The sequence below is a fragment of the Tiliqua scincoides genome, chromosome 4, assembly GCF_035046505.1.
Source record: "Tiliqua scincoides isolate rTilSci1 chromosome 4, rTilSci1.hap2, whole genome shotgun sequence".
In the NCBI taxonomy this organism is placed as follows: Eukaryota; Metazoa; Chordata; class Lepidosauria; order Squamata; family Scincidae; genus Tiliqua; species Tiliqua scincoides.
Window position 1 is genome coordinate 168091401 of NC_089824.1, and position 22408 is coordinate 168113808.

The window sequence follows — 22408 nt, forward strand, 5'->3', positions numbered from 1 at the left end:
GACTCTTACTTGGGTCTCTTATACATCGGAGATGGTTTGAAAGCTCCCACTGTACCACCATAAGCCACCTTTGAAGTTCAGTCTCTTTGACTATCTCCTTTTCCAAGACTGCCATATAACTTCAGTTTGGCAAAGGAGGCAGATCACACAGGAAGCAGGATTTTTGCTTACCTGAACAATGTCACGCTCAGCAACCTTCCCACGTGATGAGATCCGAACGTCATCTCCATCCAGCTCTACCATTGCTTTCCATTGAGGGAGGGACAGAAATTAACAAGAGTTACTCACACTGCATGAATACACACTTTGGCAAAAGTGCCAAAGACTTCAACAGATTAAAAAAAACAAAAACCCTGCGCCAAGACCAATTCGCAGATAAATTATCTGAAAAATATGATTCCAGAAAATGGCACAAAGTTTGTCTTTCAGCATGTTAAACTGGGGTTGCGTGTTCAACTTTCCCTCCCAATTTGCTCTGCTAAGAGCTCTATCAGTGCCCATCTCTCATTGTTCACTGGAAGGTCTAATTAACCTGTTGTATTTCATTTGTTAATTTCCTTATGCAGCCTTTTGGCAAGGGGCACAGTTGTTTGCCCTCAAGATAGTCATGAGACATGAAATTTGTAATTGGTGGGTTGAACAAATCTATGAGAGAGGTTAGCTGGAGCTTTGTAGCACTGTTAGCACACGTGGCAATTAGCAAATCATATTTTATTAAATGAAACCTATGGTGTCTGTCCAAAGAATTCTTGGTCAAAGGGTAGATCTGCTGAGTGCTTCACAGTTTTTCCTAGGTTGTCTTAGACATGTGTAATCTATGACACAGGTATACAGCAAGTCTGACCAAAAATTAGGAAACTCATATACCTCTTATGATACATGTATACAAGCAAGTTCCTAATGTCCTTTATAAAAGGTCTTCACTGAAAGGGGAGACAGCAGTGGAATAAGCTGCCCAGGGGGAGAGAAGGAAAGGAGTCCTTGGAGATTTTCAACAGGAATGACTAAGTTGTATGATTATGGGCACAATCCTAACCAGGTCTACTCAGAAGTAAGTCCTATTTTGTTCAGTGGGGCTTACTCTCAGGAAAGTATGGTTAGGATTGCAGCCTAAGAGCCCAATCCTGTGGTCTGCACCGCGCCTTCGGGGCGCGGACCACAGTCGCAAATGCGCCGTAAGGCACGTTTGCGGGGCTTACCGCTGGGCTCTGGCCGGCACTGAGCCAGCGCGCGGCAGGCACCTGCATTCCACGGCTCGGCGGACTCTGTGAATGTGTCTCTGTGAATGGGAAATGGGGGCGTGGTTGGGGGCGTGGGGGAGACGTTCAGGGGAGGGGGGAGGCATGGTTGAGGGTGTGGGGGTGTTCCCGGAGACGGGGGAGAGGCGGGTCCACGGAGTGAGCTCCGCAGGATCCAGGGCACTTGGGCAGGGCTGCTCACCCTACATGAGCCCCTTCACTTTAGCAGCGACCAAACAGTCGCCGCAAGTGAGTAGTCCCATTGCGGGACTGCTTCCCTTACTTGGGGGAAGGGGACGAACGTCCCCTTCTCCTGAGGAGCCTCCCGCGGTAGCGCGGGAGGCTCTGAATCCAGTGGGAGCCCTTTGTGGAGCCGCTGGGTCCCGCAGCTCTGGGCAGCTCAGGATTGGGCTGTAAGTGGGCACCAGAATACCAAAAGCAAACTTAGGTAGGCCTGTAGAAGGACTTCTGGGGGTCAAGGGCAGTTAGAGCAGACACAGGCCTCAAATATGAAGAGGTGTGACAACACTTTGCCCTTACATTTATAGAACTAGGAGCACACGAGTGGGGACTTGGTGAAGGAGTACTTTGCAGCAACAATGAACATCCAACAGTAAGGAAAACAAACAGAAGTGAAAGGCAGATTTAAATCATTTGTCTTCTGAAGATGCCCTGCCTCAGTATTTTAGACAGAAACACTCTTCAGGATCCTGGATTCCATGGATGGTACAAGACAAGGTTCCCCACATAGGTAAGCAAGGCGGGGGGTTCAGTAAGGAGGCAGAGACCATATTTCAAAGTAGGATGCCTGCGCCTCCTTTATCTCTCCCCCTAAACATAAAAAAGAGCAAACTGAGCAGAGAACCCAAACACCTATGGTACCTGCAATTCAGGCAGGTTTGGCCCATCCATAAGGCCAACTGAAGTGGTCACCTCAGGCAGCAGATTAATGGGGGGGGGGGCATCCGTCTCTGTGGAGGGAATGTGGAGGGAAGGAGATTGCTGAGCTAGAACATTGGAGAGTGGGAGAAGCAGAGGCTGGTGCAGCACCGGTAAGGGAGCAGGCATCAAAAGAACTTCGTCTGGCGCACATTTGGCAGAGTTGCTATGGGGGTTTCTGCCTGTGCTGATAGTTAGCACTGGTTTATGAACACTGTGCAGCTGACTTTGCTGCTGACTGTGACGCCATTATAGTGATGCTAGCCCTGGTACAGCAACTGCCAGTATATCAGGACCATAGGTAAGGAATGTAAAAATCCTCATATTTCATTACTGGAGATAAATGAATTCATTTAATGTAAATTAGCTTCTTACCATCAAATTCTGCCTGTCCAACTCCCACAATGATTATGGACATTGGAAGCTTGGCAGCCTGAGAAGCAGCAGGACAAAAAACAAAATAAATAGGTTTGCAGGAGAGAGGCTTGGAGGGGAGATGGGGAGAAAAAAAGTATGAATTTAAGATGGAAAGCTAAAAGATGATGCATTGAAAATCAGGCTTTTGTTCAGAGCTGGCCTAGGCCAGTTAATGCTGCTTAGTGTAAATGTCTAAAGATAACAGGGAAACAAATGGGATCAGTACAGCTGTTTCTTGACTTGGCACAGAAAAATTAAGGTTGCCAGAATCAAGTTATAAAATTGTCATAATAAATAAGTTCAAATTATAAATTTAAGACTGATGTCACCTTTTTTATAGACTGTCATGACATAGTAGGTCACCTATATAACCATTGCTATTACTTTAAATATACAATTACATGTTGTCTTAACGAATGGGAATCCTGTAAAGAAGCACACTGGTGGTGACAGTGCAATCCTCAGCCATGCCAACTCATTAAGTATGTGCGCTGGTTTGGACTGTCTGTGAAATGTACAATACCGGTTCTTGCGATAACTATGCTGTGGGACCTGAATTTGGATTCCTTTCTGTCCATGTTCTACTCGGTATTCAAGTGACGAGGAGAGATGTGTGATTACGGTATAAGCATTTGGCATTGCTAAGCTGGCAGTTGGCTATCACATATGATAAATCTAGCATCGTGCCTTTTGTTGGGATCTTTGTATATTTAATTCCAATCATGCTTCCTGCTTGTAGATTTTGGACTTTTTAAAAAGCACAAAATAGCCTCTTGTTTAGATGCTAGCTAAACCTTTTGAGAACGGCGTCAGGGGAGAAGGAGATGGGGGGGGTGCCATTCACCCTCTGCATAAGGATAAGCAAATACCGTAATAGCTTGTTATCAGAATTAGCCCATCATCAGAATTCACTTTGCAAGGAACTGCAGCTGGTTACCACAAAGAAAGAAAGCACATCCAATCTCCCCTCCCCTGCTTTGTTTTTCCATTTTATTAAGCTCAGCCCTTCTGCTGGCATATAGATAAAACCTCCTGCACTCTCCCCCTGACCCTACTGCTCTTTTACTTGCTAATGGGTTTTGCCATTGTGTAATTTGTTACAAGGGCAGAGAGATCAGAGAGACACCTTGTGCTTTCCTTTCTAGGTTGCCTGCCTAATGCCTCCAGGAACCTGGTTTGTACTTAACATACTCATTCCCACCTTATTATCAAATTATCTAGTTCCCTTCTCTTCCCCTTCAGCAATCACTGATTGTTTTTCCTGTTAAACACAGAAGCGGTAATAGTCAGAGCTTTTTGTTTGCATCCTTCTCTCAGTAACACTCATCACCAATGGAACCCAAGCCGCTGTACATAGTCGCACAATAAAGTGATTGAAAGCACTACAAAAAAAGAAACGTGCTGAGGGAGCAATAGAGTATTTAAAGCCAAATCATGGTGTCAAAGGAAGCCACGGGCAGTTCATATGGTCTTGCTGCCAGTCAAAGTTGGCTGGGAGATATGAGTTCAAAGTCCACCTGGGCCATGAACTGAAAGGCACAAGCAAGTAACATTCTCTCACCCTTCAGCTTGTGTGGGTTGTTCTGATGAGATCTTAAGTAAGAGCTGACATTGCACAGTGGTCAAAGCAGCAAATTAGAAAAACATCCCATCAAATATTAGTTGAACCACCTGTCCACAGCAGGATTTTAGGCTTGCTTCTCTCAGTTTTGGCTTCTCCAATGTGCAATAAGGGGATGAAAGAACTGCCCGACCTTATAGCGTTGTGGTAAAGATAGCTGACATTACATGAAGCACTCAAAACACTGTATGAATGCTAAATATTATTAGATGTAAGTGCCATAACCATAATAATACTTATACGGGGCAGAAAAAAAGAGGCAAGAAGCAAAACCATTCAACATTTCCTCAGGTGAATTAAATAGGACCTTCCAGTGTTTGGAGCTAGTGAATTGCTCAAGATTTTTGCAAAGGGGCAAAAAGGTCTCTGCCATGGCTAGGAGGCCATGTCTCTTTCTGCAGCTGGAAGCAAGTCCTAAGAACCTGAGCTCTGTAAACGCATTACACTGGCTACCTGAAGAGGAATGTTTTCACCCTAGCAGGCTCACAGAAATGGGCATGTGGCATCTTTTTGCCTGCAGACCCAATTTGAATTCCTGGGGCAATGACAACACCATGGCCTGATGAGGAAGCACAGCCTGTGCTACTTACATTGACGATGGCTTCTTTTGTCTGTGCCATGTCCGATATCACGCCATCAGTGATGATGAGCAGAACAAAATACTGGGATCCATCTTGCACAGCTGCAGCATACCTGAGTGGAGAGATCATATGAGTGCAAGCACAGTGCAGTTCTGTACTAGGAATCCCATAGTCTGTGCCCCAAACGCACAAGCCTTGTAGTAGGGGGTAGCCTAAGGCAATCCAGTGACTAGGACTTGTTTACCCTTGCAAGTAAGACAAGAATTTGTTTATCTGGCAACATTTTGGAGCGTCTTCACCAGTTGTTCAGTCCTGGAAATTTATGGGGAACTGAACAGAGTTGCGCAAGACAAAATACAACCCCCTCATCTCAATATAGAAACAACACCTGCTGTGAGGTCACCAAAACAGGAGAAAAATACAGGTGCCCAAGGGTATGGAGTCTGTCTATGAGTTCAGTGCAGGGGAAGAACTGCAGTTGTGCGGAAAGTCAATCAAATATAAAATGTAGCTATTCAGGAAAGAAAGCTTTGCCATGTCCTTGCCAATCCACCTTTTTGTTCATTCATAGGGGTATGATCACACTTGCCCCACTGCATGGCACACACTTCAGATGACCAAATCTCTATGGAGCTCACTTACAGTAAGTTTTTGAGAAAGCACCAGAACGCAAATTGTCATGTGAATCCGCCCACTGTTTCAGGAATAAGCATCTCAGGACTACCATGTCACACTGCCATGTCAACTCATCTGCTGTGCTTGATGAAGACACCTTGTACTTGAAGGACATACCTTGCCACGCGGTTAACCACCGGTGCAAAGTTAGTTGGGCCATAGAGCTGGACGGTCTTGAGGCTGTCGTGATAGGCTTCAAGGATTCCTTCTATTCCACTACAGTGAGGATTTTCAGAGTTGCCATTCTGTAGCAGAGAGGGAGACATGGCTAGAGTGAGAGCTCCCAGTTGGAGCCACAGCTAAGATGCCATTGCACCCTTCTAGGCTGCTGGTGCAAACAGCCAGAGGTGCTGCATGTGTGCCAGCGGCTCTCAGAGGTTGCATTGGTGTCAGTAAGTTGGCAGCAGGGGTGGGAAGGGAGAGGCTAGGGGACGTGGGGGGGGGAAGGTAGGGATGGGGACTGGGCTGGAGAAGGATGTTGATGGCAAAGGCACACAATGGATCTTATCCCCAATTTTCTAGTCTTCTCTGCCCCCTTCCTCTCCTCGGACATACACCAGCAAAATAACTGGTGCAGGTATCAGGAGACTCATAGATGGTCAGGTAATCTACCCAGAGGTAATTAAAAATGTCTTTTATTATCCTTAGTTGGCCTTCTGATTGCCCCCCTCCAGCATGCAGTGTGCACTCCATTGATGTGGCTGCATGCTAATGTGGCAGGGGACAGGACTGGGTTGTTAGGCTGCAATCCTATATACTTTTCTAGGAGTAAACACCATTTGACATAATGGTGCTTACTTCTGAGGAAGTATGCATAGGATTGCACTGCAAGTGAAGACTAGCCAGATAATATGGGAGCTGCCTCCTTGCAGATTCAAAGGGACAGGAAGATCTGTGGATTCAGAGGGTCAACCAGCCTTGGCTCTTAAGCTCATGTTAGGGATCTGGAATGTAAGCCATAGAGAAAGAAAGCACTCCAACAGTGCAATCCTATGAATGTCTATGCAGAAGGAATTCCTACTGAGTTCAGTGAAACTTAGGCCCAAGTACATATGTGCAGGATGACAGCCCAAGTCTAGCCTCTGAGCTAGTTCAGCCCTAGGAATCCCAGGGCTGTTCCTCTGAAAGAGCACTGTAGGTCTTGAAGAATGAGGCCTTCGGCCAGGAAAGCAAAGCTGAAAAGACTCAAGGATTCTGTTTTCAGCTGAGCAACGCCTCTGTTGAAGGGGAGCACATGGCTTTTTGCTTCATCAGGAAGAGGCATCGGAGAATGTTGGCAGATTGGCCCAGTCTGTTTGGCACCAGATCCAATCTGAAACAAAGTACAACCCAGATGCTGTGCTTGAGTGCTAGTGTGATTCAAAGGGAAGCGTCAGTACCAAGGGGAACTCGTGAGACACGCGCCCATCAGGTGGAATTTTGGCTCCAAACCCAAGTGCTGGGAACATTTTGTCACTGTCATAGTCCTGGATGATCTCGCCAACGGCCTTCAGCGCCATAGCATATGCGTTGAGCTGGTATGGATTCATGTAGTGCAGGGAAGTAGACTGAGAGGGATTGCCTGCCAAATGAGAGAGAGAGAGAGAGAGAGAGAGAGAGAGAACACAGTAGTGGGTGCTCTGGCTAGTGAGTAGCAGAAGCAGTCAGAGAAAGTGTCTGCATGAGTGGTATTTATAGAGAAAAGACTAGGCAAATTTGCTTATTGAATCAATTTTAATTCTGCATTTCTATAGAAAAATATATCCAAAGCAGCTTTTAAAAACTTTACAGTATATAAAGTTGTAAACATAAACATAACACCATAAACACCAATCATTTGAAAAAGAAACATGAGAATACACAACTCAATACTTAAAATTTAGAGTAGCAACCAGTTATAAAATGATTCAGAAAGATGCAGGCCACAAGATGCTGAAAAATTAAAAATTAAATGAAAGAATAAAACATTTTTTAAAAAGATGCTGAAAAATAAATTTTATTGCTGTCTATGACTGTAATCCTATGCAGACTTACCTGGGAATAAGCCCTACAGAACACAGTGATACTTAATGCAGAGTAAACACACACAAGATTGCGATGTAAATGCAAGAAGAACAGAGCCCAGTGGACTTGCCTAGGCACTGTTTCAGTGCCACTCTCTTGTCTCCATCCACCATGCTTTTAAGAATGATGGGATATTGAATAGGGCCTCTGAAACTCATCTTGGCACAGTAGGCTCAATGTTTTGGAAACTGATTTATAAAATATGTTGTTTTGTAGTGGCACATGTTTTCTTAATTCATGCATAGTTCTTTTTAGGTTATTCCAGTGGTTCTCAAACTTTGAGGGAGCTTTACCCCCTCAGTAAGTCTTTGTAGGGGAGGGGCTAGGGCAGCAACACGATCCCCAGGATCGCACTTCTAAGGGGGGGGGGCGAGGGGGGTGCTTGTGACTCACTTTCAGAAGGCAGGGCTGCAGCAGGCTGCAGGAGGTGCAGGGAGCCCCCCTGCACAGCACTCCCTGAGGCTTGGAACATTCGGAGAAAACAGGAGCAAAGCATTTCCATTTTGTAGGAGGCGCTTTGCGCCTGCTTTCAGTGAAAGTCACAAGCACCCCCCTCGCCCCCCCCAAATGGACACAATCCTGGGGATCGCTTCCCAGCCTCTTACCTTTCCCCGCTCCTTAAAGGGATGTCCCTTAAAGGGACGAGGGAACCGTCACATGAACTGGTGGATCATGACCCACCAGTTTGAGAACCACTGGGTTATTCCTTTTCTTGCAACTGCTTAGGAAGACTGACCACTCAGAAACCTCAACCATGTATATATGTCCCATCTTCAGTGAATCAGGGCGCAATCCTAACCAACTTTCAAGCACTGACATAGCTGTGGTGGTGTGCACTGCGTCCTGCAGTCCTCTGCAGTTATAGCTCACATGTTACCGTTTTACTACCTGCGAGAAATGACCCAAAATCCAGTTTAACTGCGGACCAAGCCAGGCATGATGGGGGCAACTATACCTGTTCTTCACACATCTACCCCACTTGGGTCTAAAGGTGGATAGGTGGATAAGTTAACTTTATAACAAAAAGTGCAAGGGTGCAAGAGGAGGACAATTCGCCCCCTGAAACTATGATTTCAGGCACTTTTCTTCCCAACCTTGTTCACATCTGGTAACAAAACTTTAGCCCTTAGTTAAATTGTATGTAAGAGAATGATGTCTCCTAATTTGATGCAAAAGAACCTAGCAAGTTGTCATCCATCTTACAAGACGTAATGGCTTCAATAAAGATGTAAATCAAGTATCTTACAATTTAAGCATTGGAAAATTGTATGACCCAGCACAAGTTTAACATGGGCCCTGTAAAACGTGTGCTATAAACAAAAAAAACAACAACTTACCATTAGATGCAGTGAAGTCAATGGCCACTGTGAAATTGATCTGTGTCCTGGAAAAAGGTCACGCCACCATTATTATTCAGACTGACAAATCTCAGCATTTTGATAGCCCACAACACTTGAGAGAAATGAATAAACCCTAAGTAATATCTAGGATTTCATTTGCTCATTGAGATTGGCCATTCATCTTTTCGCTTCCACCTCTACTCCAAGAACCTGGTCTATCATAGTGGGATTCAATTCTTTAACCCCTTGTCTTCAAAAGGACTCATAGCAAAGGAAAAAGTCAGATTATGCCACCATCTGGTTTCAGTACAGCTTCCCACAGCAACTAAAAAGTGCTGTGTTGTATACAGCCAAAATCCTCTTGAATTCCTGGGCACTCTCCTATAAGGTACATCCAAACCTGGAGCTGACTCCCAGAGATATAGTACTATCCCCTCTGGCAGTGACTTCCCAGAGCTTTTTGACACTGTTTCAGGCTGGTGCAATAATACATGACAGTGGCATACCCATGGTTTCAAACATGGGTTGTTGCCAAATAGAACAGTAAGCGGGGTGGGTGGGAATGTGGAACCCCCCTTCCACCTGCTGTTCTTGCCCATTAAGTTCTACCCTAAATCACCTTTTCCCCCTACCTGCCCTCATTTTCAGTCTTACAGCTTGATTGGAAGTAAACAGGGGTTGGGAGGTTGGAGAGAAGGAGGTCTGCAGATTCCTATTCATTGCAGGATAACAGCAGGCTGAAAGACTTACACTATTTTCTGAATAATTAAGGACAAATAAATAATAATACATGAAAGGTGACCATGCTAAATGGGGCCAGACTTCATGCTAGTATTGCAGGAAGTGAGTAACATATTATGTTTCACTTGTCTCTGCAGGACCAGTATGAAGCAGGCCAAGTCCCAGTGCTGGGCCCTATCCCAGTGGATGAGAAGCTGTAGTTTAGAGGACAGCTAACATTAGTGCTGATAAAAGGGACGATTGAAATAGCTGCCTGCAGACATTTCTCTGGCAGGCTTCTCAGATGAGTTTCCTCGCCTGTCATCTCCTACCCCTCAATCAATATCCATGGCTCCCATGACAGAGCCTCCCTTCAGATGTCATGCAAGAATTCTAATGAAAGAACGTGGCTGTCAATGGAAGATAACATTTTAACTGCTGGTTAGATAGGAAGAGACAAGGCCAATGGGGGAAAAATTGTTTTGTTATGCTGCTGCTCGGAGATACACCAAGTGGCAGAACTTGCTCAGTCTGGGGAAGTACCCTGAAGTCAGGGAGGGAGGTACCTCTGGCTAGGCAGAACAGAGCTGCTTTACAGAGCTGTATGATTTTTCTGTCTGTTACTTTTGAACACATCTAATTGACCAATGGACTCTGCAGCTAATGACAGGGGTACTGAAAAGTGTCAAAGTAGTACAGGAGACAGAAATAAAATGACACTGGAAATGTTGAAAGCTCCACCACTTCAAGATGAAAGATGCAAGGCATCTGCAGACATAAAGGGGCAAGGAACTGAAAAAGGCCAGCTCTGACATTCACAGGACATTTCTGGACCAGGAGCATGCAAGCTGTGGCACTTGGGCAATTAAAAAAAGCAACCATCACCCTGATGACAGAAAGGACCCTGATGACAGAAAGATGTGTGGTGGACAAAGCAGGACTTCTGGTGAACCCTGCAAACCTACTGAAGGTGTTGCAGTTGGTGGCAGGCACATTCCAAGGAGGCTGGGAGAGGGACCCAAGGAACAGGTCAGAGCAGTAGCATAGCCAACAGGGGGTGGCACAGTAAATACAACAGGTGCTGCAACATGCTGTGTAAGCAGCCTCTCCCACTCCCCATCGGAGCCATTCAGGCGGTGACGGCAACTGTGTTTTTGTCACTGCCCAGAATGGCTCCAATGGCAAGTGGGAGGGGCTGCTTACACAGTGAGTTGTGCCCGCTCCATGGCTACACTACTGGGGGAGAGCCAAGACCAATGGTGAAAACCACACTGATCCATTTCAAAAACAAGATGGGAGTCAGACTTGTGTTTGCTCAGGAGTCCGCATTTCCTCCCAGCAGCCCTAGAAATGGGGCTCTTGTGGACACTCACTGGATAACTCAGTTGAAAAGGCAAGTTCTTATTAATTCAATCAATCAATCAATCCTCCTTTTAAAACATGTGGCATGTTTAACATTCCCAGATTCAGTATGTATCACCTATCGAAGATTTACAAAATGTTTTAACCACCCAGGCAGGCCCAAGACCTCCTGGAGCCTGTGGTGGCATGAAAATGCTGCCCTCCCTTACCTGGCAATGTGCCAGTGATGCCTTAGCCCCCTAACAAGGCAATGTGTGGGCAAAATGGCTTCCTGATATGCACAGAGAATGTTGAATAGCTTGCCCCTCCTTTGATATGTTTTAAACACAGGAGCGCTTGTAATACTGGCAAATGGGGCCTGGGAAAGACTGAGTTTGCCCCTGGCAGTTTTGCAGTGTTAAGGGACTGAAACAGAGCTGGTGTTTTGCTGGTAGCTCAAAAATGTGTCAGATCAATGCTAATAAAATAACTCTAATAGAACTAATGCTCAAAGAAAATTAGTATTTGCACAGCTGACTCATGGCTCCCCAGGACACCATCAGAAACAGAGAGAAACAACCATGCAAATAGGCCTGGTGGAGGAGTACTGATGGGAAATTCAGCTTATCTCCTCAGAGAGGAAGGACAGATGACTCAGTGCAAGGAAATAAATATTTAACGAGATGTTAAACTGAAGCATAATTAAACTGAGTATCTCTATATCGAGATGATATTTAAAGAATTTTGGCCCATAAGAACAGTGGCATCATTGGCCCCTCTGGCACCCGGGCCATGATGCAACATCACCCCTGGAAAGGCCTTACCCAGAATTATGAAGATATGATGACGTTACCGCCAATTACTGCCAAGTTATGGCACACTTGAAGTGGTTGTGCGGTGCTTCGCGGCCAATGGCATTTTTTGCTTTTTTCCCCTCAAAAAACGAGGGAAAAAGCAAAAAATCTAAGCAGTCAGCTGCTCAGAGAGGCTCACAACCATTCCAAGTGCCCACAAAGGGGAAGTGCAAAACAAGAAGTTACCCTTGCCTTCACACTTCCTCAAGGCCATGTACCCCTCTGGCCCTGCCTTAGCTATGCCACTGCATAAGAAAGCCCTGCTAGATCAGATCAAAAGCCCATCTAGTCAGGTATCACTTCCCTCAGCAGCTCACCAGCTGCCTCAAACAGGAGAGAAAGGAATCTCTATCTTCCACCATTGCTCCCCTACAACTGGAATTCAGAGGCATATTTTTGCAGAATCAGATAGGACAAAACTACTATGAGTAATAGCCATAGATAGACTTGTCCTCCATGGATTTGTCCATTTAAACTCTGTGCTGGTGGCCATCTTCATATCTTGCTGCAATGAATTCCACAGGCTAATTATGCATTATGCAAGAAGTATCTTGTTTTGTCCTTCCTAAATCTCCTGCCAAGACGTTTCACTGTATGACCCCTGGTTGTAGCATTATGATTCAGGGAGAAAAACTTCACTATCTCCACCCTCCACACCACGCATAATTTTATAAATCTTAATCATTGTCCTCCCCACAAAAATCTCCTTTTTTCCAAGCTCAAAACCCCCAAATGTTATAGCCTTTTCTCATATGTGGAACTCCTTGCCACGTGATGTTGTGATGGCATCTTACCTAGATGCCTTTAAAAGGAGACTAGACAGATTTATGGAGGAAAGGTCCATTACAAGTTACAAGCCATGATGACTATATGCAGTCTCTGCATTTTATAAGTAGCTTGCCTTTGAATGCCAGATGCAAGGGAGTGGCAACAGGATACAGATTATCTTGTGGTCATACATGTTCTCTGAGGCATCTGGTGGGCCACTGTGAGATAAAGGAAGCTGGACCAGATGGGTCCTTGACCTGATCCAGCAAGGCTCTTTCTATGTCTTTATGTTCCAGCCCTCTGATCATTTTAGTTGCCCTCTTTTGCACCTTTCCCAGCTCTACAATATGCTTTATGAGGAGCTGTGACCAGAACTGTAAACACTGTTCCAAATGTGGCTACACCCTGTATTTTGTATGGGGACATTATAATATTAGCATTCTTGTTCTTGAACACTTTCCGAATTATCCCTGTCATGGAATCTGCTTGCTTCACAGCTGCCGCATCTCATAAAACACATTTGTTTTCTGTGATGGTTCCTGCACTCTGGTCTTGGAGAGAATGTACACAAGGAACAGTCATTCCCATGCAATTCAAGAAACTTGCCCTTGTCAAAGACCTATTCTATTTGGCTATTGAATAAACAGAAGAAAACTTCTGCTCAAGACATCTCTGAGATTGTTAAGTTTTCCCCCCACCATATCTAAGCCTTGTTCTTTAAGGAATGCCTTCTGACAAAGTAATAAGGGGCTAACAGTGTGATCATTTCTTAAGTGCTCTGAATGAACTCGTACTGATTTGTAGACTCCAAGGGTCCTTCAGAAGGAGGAAATTTATCTCTGACAGGCTCTTTTGTGGCCGGACAAAGTTGTGCTCTTGCAGACAGAGAATGCCTGGGTTGCGTAGCTCAGGAATGATGTGGGTGTAAATTCCAGAGAGCTGGTTTTTTACTCAGTGGTGGGCGAACACGTTAGGACCAAGACAGATAGTCATTCGTAGAGACTCACAGTGATATGAACATGATCTGAGTTTTTTAAATGAACGTCAGTCAGAAATACTCTCATGCCCCTCCTGTGACAAACATCCGGGGGGGGGGGGTATTAGGAAGATGTGTAATACCATTCCGTGATGTATAACATCAAACACAGAAAACATAACTTATTTAACTTTTTCTAATCTACATTCTTCTTTATTTGTGTCATGTCATTAGTTTATGTCATATGATGCACTCCTATGCAGTTACCTGTGAGTAATCCTCCCTAAATTCAGTAAGTCATGCTTCCTAATAAACACACTTAGAATCACACCAGTGATATCTTTTTATTTTCAGGATGCCCATTTATCTGCACCAATTTTCCAGCCTCCCAAGGTATTTAGAAAATGGATGGGAAATTTTACTTCCTCCTATATATAGTATAATAGATAGTATAGCCAAGTATAATAGATATTTTGGTGAAATTCTTGCTTTTTGTTTGTATCCTTTGGGGGGGGGGGGTGTTATAATTTTGCACCCTCAACCATAATGTATTTTCAGGAGGATGGGCTGAATTTATTTTTCATGTGTTTTATGTTCAGCCTGACACAACCGCTTTCTCTACAAGGATGTAATCTGGTCACAATTGTTAGGCATAATCTTCAGAGTCCAGGCAATTAGCCACTTCCTTTTAAGTGGTCATTGGAAGTTTATCTGTCAGAATAACAATGAAATAGTTTCCCAGAGAGACTATGCTGGAATCAAAACAGATTCAGATGAAAATTTAACACTTAACAAGGCTCTTTTTAGTATATAGGTGTGATGATGATTCACCTCTATTAAGCCTGGGCACATTTTGTGGCTGTTTCATATCTTTCCTGAGTGACACAGGAGCAGCTCTCTGCTGGCTTGATCTCTCTCCTGCAGTTCTGGTATCATCTGAAGGCTGAAATCACTTGGGAAGAACAGACCACGCAGGGGGGAGGATCTTCTATTCTATATGAGCCTGCCCAAAGACTTCATTCTTCATCTGATGACCTCTTTCAGTCCCCCAGCCATCTGATGGGCAACAGCTAAAAGGAGAGCCTTTTTGGTCATGTTACCTTATATATGAACATAAGAACAGCTCCACTGGGTCAGGCCATAGGCCCATCTAGTCCAGCTTCCTATATCACACAGTGGCCCACTAAACGCCCAGGGAGCACACAAGACAATAAGAAAACTGCATCCTGGTGTCCTCCTTTGGAATGGAATGGTTTCCCCAGAGAACAGGGCAGGAGGTCTGGTCTAGAGGGTAGAGCCTCCATTTGCCTGAAGATTAACATCCACAAGGTCGCCAGTTCGAGGCCACCGGCACCGTGCGACCTTGAAGCAGCTGGCAAGCTGCAGCTGAGCTGTTCCATCTGCTCGGAGCGTGGGAGGATGGAGGCCAGAATGTTAAACCAGATCGGAGTGTAACACCTTGAATGTAGTGGTTCTTGAAAGAAAGAACCTTCTTTCAATTTGTACAAATCCCTGCGTGGATTTAATAAGCCTGCCTATGTAAACCGCCTTGAATAAAGTCTTGAATAAAGACCAAGAAAGGCGGTATATAAATACTGTATATTATTATTATTATTATAGAACAGGGAAATGGCTTCCTCAATGACTATGTTGCAGTTTCAGTAAATAACCACACACTGAACCGGTATTAACATGCACAGCTCTGTCATGTCATGCAAATTATAGACCTCATGGCCCTGCAGCTTGCTTTATGTCCTTAGGCAAATCACCAGAATTTTAAGCCTACTCTCATCAGTCTGGTTTCCTGAGCATCCCAATGCCTCTTCTCTAAGCTCTAATATTCTCTAAACCAGGGAGTGAGAGCATTGTTTTGCTGAGGAAAAGATGGCCAGCTGCTCAGTGACTATTAAATGCACCTGTATGCAGAAGGCCTATGGGCAGAGAACCTGTCACTTTGCTGTTGCTTTCACTTAAGGACACCGCAGTCTACTTAAATGACATTTACATCGCTGTGACTTAAGGAGCCAAAATACAAAAGAAGGGTATGCTTCAGTATGCTGAACTCTCAACTTTTAGCGATATGAAATCCAGGTATAGCTAGCCATTTTACACATGTGAACTTTCTTGCTGCTGAACCAGATTTTCTAGAAAGCTTAAAAATCCACTGTGCTGCCTTAGGGTATTTCAAAGCTTTGGATGTGAAGGCTCTGGAAATCCCACCATTAAGAACACAAGAGCAGATAACTCATTTTATATCAGTGGTCTGCTGTCCCTTCGCAGACTGACTCTAGCCCAAGTTTCCAATTACCCTGATAACAGCTTCATTTTGAGCCAGGAAGGATATTAACACAAACCAGGACATTTAGGCAGTGGGGATGTTCTCAAACTAGGGCCTGACCGGTCAAGTTCCTATCCAGCTAAAATGCGATTGTCATAAGCAGAATGGGACTAGCAACATCACCAAACTGCTAGCCCAGTTGTCTCAGTTCCTATGGTGTCTTCCTGGGATTGGCAGCATTCCTGCATACGAAAGCTTGTTAAATTCTAGTGTAGACAGATCCTGAGTTGGCCAGAAAGCAGTAGCAATATTTTGTTTTGTCTGAAATTTGTAACATGTTTTACAATGCACATGTAGACCACACTTGGGAGGTAACTCTAAAAATCACAATGCGGTTACTCTTAGGGCCTGAAGCAAAAAAGAGCCCTCAGTGATAATCTTCTTCTTGAAGAAATTTAGTTCCATGAGTCATTTATTGATCTGGAAATAGCCAGTGGCCTTATCCCAACATGTGACCCCCAAGCACCCAATTTTGGAAGAAAGAGATTCTACTTACCCTCCTTTGATGTAGTCCAGAAATGTGTGCTCCGATTCTGTAGCGAATGAGAGTAATGTCACCTCAAAAATTAAAAAAATAAATGGAGATGTTACACAGGGAACTCCAAAATAGTTATCATTAGTACATGGGTGATTGAGTTGCACTAGACCCCAGAGCACATCTTCAGTGATGGTCAACAAAGCTGAATTCTACACAATTCCGTGGGATGCTACAGTGGGATGCTTTAGCCCTGATTTCAGATTTCTGAAACCAGTTTGCACAAGCCTTTTCCCTCAGGAAATCTGTTTCTTCTTCTCTGGAGAGGGATTATCTTTTCTCCAAGTTACCAGGCTGCAAGTTGGAATCCTCCCATAACTTTAAATCTGAATCAAGAAACAAAGCTGCTGCTTCTCCTGACCAATTTCCCTTCTTTTATATGCGATAGTGAGCAGGTCTACTGTACAGCAGGCAGGGACAAGTGTGAATGCATGAAAGGACTAGGGTAGGAGCAGGAGAAGCCACTTGTCAATTCTACAGTGTATTTAAAAGTACAGGGGAACTCTTTGAGTTAGAACATACCAATTCTGACTTTTTTATTTTAAGAAGCAGTAAAATAAGGCAGTTTCTACCATGGCCTTCAGTTGTTATCAGTATATTTCATTTCTTACAACATTCCTTACAAACTTCATATACAGCTACAATATTACCTAGCATTTCTTAACCAAGATGACATCAGAAAACATGATGATCATTTAGTAACATGCCTATTCCAATGGAGAACCCAGCCTACCTGGCTGCATATCACACACTGTGGATTAAAATTCCTATACTGGGTTATAGTGATACAGGCAGAGAGCAAGTGTGAACAATGTATGCCTTGCTAGAAGTAACTGCTCATTCAGTGAATATTAGTATAAGGGTTCAGTTTTCTCAAGCAAGTGCAAGTGTATTTGTGTTATAGGTTGAATATTAATATTCAATAATTAATACAGTATTGGTTTGCTTTGTATTAGGGAATTTATCAACAATCAATTCATCTGCCTGCTTTTGAATAAAATTAGACGTTTGTAATAAAATTTTGAATATGCGATTGAATTACCAACCGCCTTTACTGGTCTTTGGGTGTCACAACAGCCACTCTGCCTCCTAGAGATGGGGAAGTGCTTTCTTTCTTCCCATTCAGTTTACAGCTTTCTGAAACTACATAAAACTCACTGTTCCTGAGTTAATGTATTTCTTTTTCTTCATTTTCTTTTTGGGATTCACCACCTAAGAGAAGAAAGAAATGGAAAAGATGTGTGAATGTGACACACAAGGTCTAGAGATGCCTGCGATTCACTGCCAGTGAAGGTGCAAAGCTCCATCTTAGTGGCAGTAATCACAGCAGCAGTAAACATATTTATTGGAGTGCCATGACTGTACATGGTGCTCTACAGAATGACATTAAAAAGACACACTCCTGCCCCAAGAAGCTTACAGCTGGAATTTCAACAGAGTACAGGGAGAGGCAAGAGAACAAAGGGGTGAAAATGAGCAAGTATAGTTGCACATCCTTGGGTGTTTGTTCTAGTTACGCATACTTAGGCTTTACTTCAGCTGGGACAGAGACTAGAGGGATAAGACAAAAGGCTTCATGGGATTAGAGAAGAGATTTAAGGGATTTTCAGGCTCGCTCTCACTTCTTCATCCTTGGAACAACTCGGTAAGATGGCTCATTGATATTCACACTGTATAGGTGGGAAAGACAGTTGAAAGACATGCCATGTCTAAGGTCAGTATTGAAGTCAAGGTTGAGTTCGGATGTGAAGCCAGGTCTCTTGGGGTCCAGAATAACCTGTCGAATACACCTTTCTGGTAGCAGCAGTGAAAACACAGGAGGTGCTTTATTTCCTGGCATGCTAAATATGGACCGATTCAACTCTGCTGTTATTTACGTACTGTAGTATCAGAATATATTCAGTTTTAGGTCCTAAAACTTTAGGTCATAAACTAAAAACTTTAACTAGTTCATTCCAACTAAATCCCCTCTGCCTGATCCCATCCCTATAATAGCCTTACGACTTTAGCAAGGTTTCATTAAGCCTACCACCCCATCAACCCATCAGGCCTTGCGCACCACTGCTCTTGACAATGCAGCTCGTTGACAACACACTAGTTTCAACATATGCTGCAGTGCTGGTGCAGCTTGGGTTGGTTTGCATTATTGGCTACAAGTCTGGACTGCATGTATGATGCCATTCTGGAGGGGTACAGAAAGAATACGAATTGTGGTGCAAAACACAGCTTTCTGTGAATTTTAGTTTTCATTTAAATTAAAAGAGAAAGGTTCTAGACCTTATGGTATTGATGATTCCTGGTTCAAGCCAACTTCAGGTAGGGCTGGGGGAAAAAAACCTGTCTGAGAACTTGGAGAGTTGCTTCCAGTCAGTGTTTACAATACTGAGCTAGATGGACTGACAGTATATAGCAGCTTTCTATGTTCAGAAGCTGAATAAGGGCCCAGTCCTGAACTGCCCCAGCACCTGCTCTGAGTCCTAGTGCCTGTGCTGAGTACTGTAAATGTGCCATAAAGCACGTTTATGGCCCCCAGGGAATACGGAGTGCTGGTACTGGTCTTGCACCAGTCAGGCACCAGGCTCAGCAATGGCAGGAGGAGGATGCTCTACCAATGGGGGTAAGTAAGACCGTTGGGTGGCAGTGCAGCCTCTGGGGGGTGGGGGGATGATAGAACAAGGACAGGGCAGAGGGAGGAATCAAGGCAGGAGGGGAGTAGGACCAGCAGAGCCCTGCTCTGCCAGAACCTAAACTCTGCGCTGGGCTGAAAAGCCAGACACGGAGTCTCTCAAGTCTGCGCTGGCAAAATAACTGCCACAGACTTGAGAAGTCGTATTGTGGGGCTTGGGGCTTTCCCTAGGGGAAGGGGACAAAAGTTCCACTGAGGAGACCTCAGATAGCCTCGGCAGTGGCGCTGGATGCAGCAGTAGCCATTTTGGCACCACTGCACCTGGCGAAGACACTGGCTTCAAGATTGGGCTGTAAGACTTTATGTCTACTGACTGGGTGGGGAGGAAGGGCTTCAGTGCTCTGCCTAATCCCTTGCCCCTTCACATGAGACTTGTTAAATCAGAATAATGCAATATAAAGCTGCATAATTTATGCAGGTTGCAGAATCCAGGTTTTTTTGTGGAAGAAAGAAAATTGCCCAGGTGTAGAAATTTTAATTTTTTCACAGAGTACATAGAGCCCTGGCTATGGCATCACAAGTTGTGGTACTGCACTGGAGCACTGGCCATCTCTGTGTGGTCTATTCTGCACGCTACCTTGCCGATGGTGTCACTCACCAAGCTCTTGGAATTATTAGATTGCTGCATCAGATCAGAGAGCAAGAATTGAGGTATAATGGATGCAAATTTAACCGTGAAATAAGGAATTATTGACTGTTGTGAACTCATTGCAAATGCAGAGCAAACATTCCATGTACTTTCAGACCACAAACAAATCACTGCATGTGGGCAAATTAATCTTTTATAAAATAGAGATGACAGACTTCAGTAATATTCTGCTTTGGTGTTTCATAGGAAAAGGCAAGGGACATTTTTACATTAAGCCAGATGCCAATTAGTAAGTCGTAAATAAGCTATTCTGGGTCACTCTATTCAGTTGACTTGCTCATATACAGTCAGTATAAACTGCTTAAGATATGTGCAGGAAATTATGTCAAGATATTTGGTATTGTGATTCTCTTGCAGTTAACCATTTCAATTGTATTTGACACCTCCAATGTGTGTGCATGTCTGTATTGTAGCATATCTTTCAAACAGGGTTTACACAACACTTAAGGACAATAGTGTGTTGGGGGGAGGGGGAGATACTGCAGTACTGTGTTGTAGTAACTTACTCCTACCCTGCTGGCTGACTGAAGTGGCTGCTTTAGACAGCAGATTGGTGAAGAGCACCCACTTCCACCTGCCCATTTGCCTCCACTTTTCCTCCTCCTCTTCCCTCCTAGATTGAGGCAGAAGGGTAAAGGAGAGGAGACAAGGGCTAGAGCAGGGGTGTCAAACATAAGGCCCGGGGGCCGAATGCGGCCCGCAGAAGCTTTTTATCTGGCTCCCAGGCTCTCAGCTGCTGAGCAGTGCTGAGGTGGCCCTGCTGAAAGGGCAGCCCACATAAAAATTGGGCTCTCCCATAACTTGAAATATGATCAAGATTTGTGTGTTTTCTGTCATTTGCAGCTAATGAGTTCCTAAGTGAGAAAAAGTGCTTAATTTTGGTTATGACCTGTTTAATGACATCACTTTTGGCCCTCAGCAGGCATCATGAATGCTATTTGGCCCTCGGTATGAAATGAGTTTGACACCCCTGGGATAGAGCATCTCTGATCTCCTTCTTCCTTTTCCAAACTGGAAAGGGAGAGCAGCGGAGTCTGCCACAGCACAAGGTAAGTGGGAATCACATTTTTCATGCAACTCCAGGCAGCAGGAGGCCTTGGGCCAGTTCCACTAACAGCTGGAAAAGTGGCTATCCAAACACTTTAAAAAAACAATGTAAGAATAATAAAAAAGCAGTGGTAGCAAACTAACTAAAAGCGAACAGAGACAATGTACAAATCAACAGTACACAGCACAGGGCCCCATCTCAGTGAACTCCAGACACCCAGTGAAGGAGACAGGTTTAAAATAAATATCTAAAGGCCAGGAGAGATGGGAAAGTAAAAAGCTACTGGAGGAGGAAATTCCAGATCCTGAGGGCTACCACTGAGAAGGCTCTGTCCTGTGTGCAATCCAGTCAATTAAAAAAGGAAAGGGGTAGTTTTTCAAGTGGTCTGAATCAGGAAAGGCCTTTGCCTTCCAAGCTGTGCGTTCTTCATGGCTCAGCCCATCCAATTTTGTTATTTTTCAACTGTCTTTGCCAGAGTCTCCAAGGGCTCTTCTTATGCTTATTATGATAAGCAGAAATATTTCCTTTGCCAGACAGTGAAATTATTTTCACCTCAATCTCTGGAAAACGCTTGCTTGAAATGATTTTTTTTTCCCCCCCATCATGATGATCCATTCTGATGGGGTCTTGAGAATTCATTCAGAACAAAAGACATTAATGATTTACACAAATTATGCACAAACCTCTCCCCCTGCCCCTTGTATGCTCCCATCCTTCCCCGTTAAGGGGAAAAGTAAAGCTCCTTGAAAGGAGCTGTTGGGATCCAATTGTGTCTGAGTCGGTCAGTCATTTAAGGAACTGGCCTAGAACTGTCACATTGGATAATATTAAAGCAGAAGCCTGCTACACTTAACACATGTGGAGTGCAAAAAATGTTAGGTAAGGAGAGGGAGGAAACTCCAGGAATCAAAGTAGAGTGACGTACGTGTGTGTGTGTGTGTGTGTGTGTGTGTGTGTGTGTGTGTGTGTGTGTGTGTGTGTGTGTGTGTTGCTGCAGTAGTTTGTTTTACAGTTCCACACAGGCTTTGCCATCTGCTCATGGTGCAAATTCTTCCATTCAAGATCTTGACATCTAATATCCAACTCTGTATATCATGTCTCTCAACAAAACCAAATGCAACTCGAATGTAGAATGCGATGCATTTTTAACATCTTTTTTCTCTAAATGCAGAACACATTGGAATTCTCTCCTTCCTCAACTGAGTCATGAGTTCACCCAAAGCGGCAGAATTCCTAGGCACTATCATGCATAAACTCATCAAATTAGCCCTGCTCAGGACTACACGCAAAGCAATAGCAACAGAGGAGCCTTTTTTGTAAGAATGCAAGAGAATAGCAAGGTAGTGGATAACAATACTGCACTGAATACCGAAACATAAACAAACCACCAAGGAAAGAAGGGTCAGTTTATTTAAATTTGTTATTTATAACATTCTTCAGTGGTGTCTTTCCAGAGCTTAGTTCCCAAGTTGGTGTAGAATACAACCACAGCTTTTTACACAACATCAAAATAAATATAATTTTTTTTTCAGTGGATTTGATAATAGTGGACCAGCCTTGTGTAAAATGGAGAGTGAGTGGAATAAACAGTGACTGGAACAGCAACTTCAAAATGAAGAAGAATGGAAATATTTACAGC

At 44.1% G+C, this 22408-nt stretch overlaps 1 protein-coding gene across 1 annotated transcript in view; it reads right to left on the reverse strand.

The window, feature by feature from the left end:
- The window catches only part of LOC136647808 (copine-5), a 140591-nt gene that overhangs the window by 5087 nt on the left and 113096 nt on the right, over positions 1–22408 (reverse strand). The window contains exons 13-20 of the mRNA XM_066623593.1: positions 17545–17598; positions 16348–16409; positions 8852–8898; positions 6851–7032; positions 5589–5716; positions 4806–4908; positions 2553–2610; positions 172–245 (exon numbers count right to left, since the gene is read on the reverse strand). Of these exons, the coding sequence (XP_066479690.1) occupies positions 172–245; positions 2553–2610; positions 4806–4908; positions 5589–5716; positions 6851–7032; positions 8852–8898; positions 16348–16409; positions 17545–17598 (708 nt within the window). The remainder of the gene's footprint in view (positions 1–171; positions 246–2552; positions 2611–4805; positions 4909–5588; positions 5717–6850; positions 7033–8851; positions 8899–16347; positions 16410–17544; positions 17599–22408) is intronic.